At 45.7% G+C, this 3495-nt stretch overlaps 1 protein-coding gene across 1 annotated transcript; it reads right to left on the bottom strand.

Moving 5' to 3' along the window:
• Positions 1-233: 233 nt before the first annotated feature.
• LOC135383177 (uncharacterized) lies at positions 234-2205 on the bottom strand. Its single transcript, XM_064612759.1, has 4 exons — positions 1914-2205; positions 1574-1726; positions 388-1436; positions 234-287 (listed from the first exon to the last, which is right to left on the bottom strand). Exons 1-4 carry the CDS (start codon positions 2203-2205, stop codon positions 234-236), a joined length of 1548 nt encoding a protein of 515 aa, XP_064468829.1.
• Positions 2206-3495: the final 1290 nt, after the last annotated feature.

The raw sequence follows: 3495 nt of genomic DNA, 5'->3' as shown, positions 1-3495 counted from the left end.
TTATAAGACAGCTGTGGCATGGCCGCTTGGGAAAGCCACTTATCTACAACTGGAGCTCAGTGTTCTCATAAGCATCATGAAGGTCTCAGCCGCAGCTTGGCCCAAGAGAAAAAAGTGTTCTCTGAGCTGTGACTACTAGATGCAGGGGCACCATGGTTTTATTCCCGTTTCTTGTGGGTCCACAGAAGTTTGTTGACAGATGATGTACTGTGTTAACGTTATATTCACGGCTATTAAGCACGATTACAGCACAGCAGCATCCTGCTTTCTGTCAAGAAGAGGGTCACCTATGAAATTACATAACAATGCACAGGTCTTCCACATTGGGTTTAACAGTCTTGCCATTGAGTTGCAAAAAACATATCTTAGGATGCGGAATGTTTTAACCTGCCTGATAACACGCTCCACGTGAATCCGTGCTTTTGCAATAGCCCTAGTTGTACTTTCATCTGCAAGAGACAACTGAGAGGCACCATTTAAGAATGGAGGAATGTTCAGGTCAACTTTGAGGTCAGCAAGATCCTCTTTGATCAGAAAGCCTCTGTCTGCCATGACAGCATCTCCTTCCTCAAGCAGCTTGTACAACCCACTTTGCCGAACCAGTGCCTTATCCGAAATCCTTCCAGGCGCTAGGTCACTAACAAATGTCACAAAACCATTAGGAGCAATTCCGATCAGACCTTTTGCTGTGTTGTGGGACTTGTACGTGGAATAAGTGTCACTTTGAACACGAAAGTCACTTGGGGTTTCAATGTACAGCTCCGTGCAGTCCAAGATAACTCTTGTTGACGGGTAAGACTCCCTGAACACTTCAGGCATGAACTCGTCTACAATGTCTCTGCTTGGCCATATCGGTGTTTTGTCAAGGTACTCGCATAAAAATTCTACCCAAAATGAACACAGCTCACTGATATATGCTACACTTGTCGAATACCTGTACGCAAGGTCTTGCTCAAGGAGCCCAACCCTTAGTCTCGTCAAAACAAGAGCCAACTGTTCTTCCAAGCTAAACAAAGGAGGTCTTCCCTTATTTGAACCTGCTTTGCTCGACAGTTTCTTATAGTCCTCATGACCAGCACGAACAAACTCACAAAACGTTTTAAACCGCTCATGGGTCGTGAAGCCGGTGTAGAAACGAAGTTTGTCACTGTCCTTTAGAACGTCCGATGGAGTTGGTTTAGGCAGGGGACGCTCACTGTGTTCATGTCGCTGCAGTCTTCTCTGGAGTTCTTGAATATGTGACTGCAACTTTTGTCGATCCACCTGTGCAGCACAAAGTTTCTGTTCCAAATCTTGAACTTCCCTGGTGTAAGCTTCCAGACGCTTTGCACTGGCATTCTCAGCATCGCTCTTCTCCTGAAGCAGCCTTGAGTTCAGTTTCCTGAGTTCCTGATTTTCTTTTGAAAGTAGTGCAAGCTCCTCACGAATCTTTGATTCTGCAATGAAACGACAGTTTATTCTAATTTCTGAGCAGAATTGCATGCACTGGAAAAATAGGTGCTTCCGAAAGCACAGCAACGTTCCACTCTTTGATACGCCTGTCTTAAAAAGGAACAACTGCAGCTCTTCGTACCTTCTGCTGCATCATATCCATGGTGTGACACACTGAAGCTAGACTCTTGTTCGGAGCATGATACATCAGTTGAACTGAGCCCTTCGAAGGACGTCTCCACTGTTGTCTCATCAGCCACTTCGAGAAGAGACGGCTCTTCATTGACAGAACAACCTAAAAGAGAAAACATTGACGAGTAAGCTTCATATACCAGGATATTCTCAAGTAAAAGCATACTAACGAGATAAGTAATACAGTCAGCAATGAGGTTATAGTCATGACCACCTTTGCTTTGTATAAATTGAGCAGACAAGCATGCTCAAAGCCAGTAAAAAGCTGTTAAAATACTATGGATACTCACATGTCTGATGTGTCGTCTGAATGAATGTACCAGGCTTCAACAACCATGGTACTTTGTCCATGTATTTCCTCTTGCCAAGGACGTTGAAATGAGCTCCACAGATCCTGTGGCTTAGCCCTGGCTTCCAGGATGCCGGTACGGTTGTGTTTTCCACAAGTGCCTGAACCCAGAGGTCACGAGTTGCTGTGTCTTTCGGGAAGCAATGAAAGGAGACATCCCTGTGGCGTGCAGAGTTGTGTCTGCAGCTCGGAATGCAGCACTGAGTTCCACCACGTGGAGTAGCTGGTGCCATCACTGGAAAAGCAACAATATTGTATTGCTCTTTTTTGCAGACCCTAGCCGGCACATACATGGCATCTGGTGACAAAAGTGCCACAAAATTTTTACGAAGAATATCATCTGTAAGCAGTAATCTGTCGTTTTTTCTCTATTTTTCCCGTTATACAGCACACGCAACACTTGAGCAACGCCTGCTACTGTGCCATTGCTCACTGTTCACTGTAGTTCAAAATGTGACGTGATATTCACACACGCTGCTGGGCCACTTGGTCAGACCCTTGAGGCTAAAAGCGCTAAAACACTGACAAGTGAGCTAAAATTACATGACAAGCTGCTAAAAGGCTGTTTGTTTCTTCTTTTCCTATAAACACTTTTCGTGTTTAATTGATTCGTCCGTGCTTTTAACCCTACAATGCCCTATTAACATCGCGTGTTTTTGAAGCGTGCACAGATCACCTCGCACCGCACCACTCACATCTCGCGAGCACTGCGTGACGACAACACCTCGCACTGGCCGATACAGCCGTTTCGGATTACTTGTATTAAGTTCTTTATTGCCACTCACACTCAAAATCACCGGAAACACGGTGACGTTTTTTCAACGCGAATGTGATCATGTAAACGCCGTAAACACGACACTGGCGGGGGACTTCTCGATTCCCCCCACTGATATTATGTATCACAGTTGCCCTGAATGCAAAAATGTGAATCGGGAGCATGCTTACCTTGAGTTGCCTTCTTTCGGCGGTCGGTACAGCAATCACAGGAGACGTGAAAATCAGAGCATTACGGAAGCGAAACATAGAACGTACGTGCCGCCATATTTCACGATAACCGGCTACCCACAATTCCTCGCAACGCAAAGGGCACCGGGATACTCCGCGCGACGCTCCTTGGGATTTCCTGAAATCGCCTATTGAGCTAAGCTTACACGCCTCTCCAGCTACTTTCGGGGTGCGTCATCTCAAAGGGACGACAAACCAGCCACTCACTCTCACTCACCCTCCTTTCACTCTTACATTTTTTGCTCACTCACGGTAATCCAGAAGATGTGGGTTCGATCCCTACAGCTGGCTAACCTTTTCAGTGACTTTCATCTTTCATCGTTGATTTCTTAGGCATTTGAGGCTTTGTTTGTATCTGTCCCTTCTATGTTGTTCCAGCCTCAGAACATCAGTTTCTCTCTTGTTCAACAAGTACCGCTTGCGTCGATTTCCGTCGTATGAATGTGTGTATGAGTGAGCAAAAAATGTAAGAGTGAAAGGAGGGTGAGTGAGAGTGAGTGGCTGGTTTGTCGTCCCTT

Source organism: Ornithodoros turicata, chromosome 1 (assembly GCF_037126465.1).
Source record: "Ornithodoros turicata isolate Travis chromosome 1, ASM3712646v1, whole genome shotgun sequence".
Lineage (NCBI taxonomy): Eukaryota > Metazoa > Arthropoda > Arachnida > Ixodida > Argasidae > Ornithodoros > Ornithodoros turicata.
This window is presented reverse-complemented; position numbering and strand designations above follow the sequence as displayed.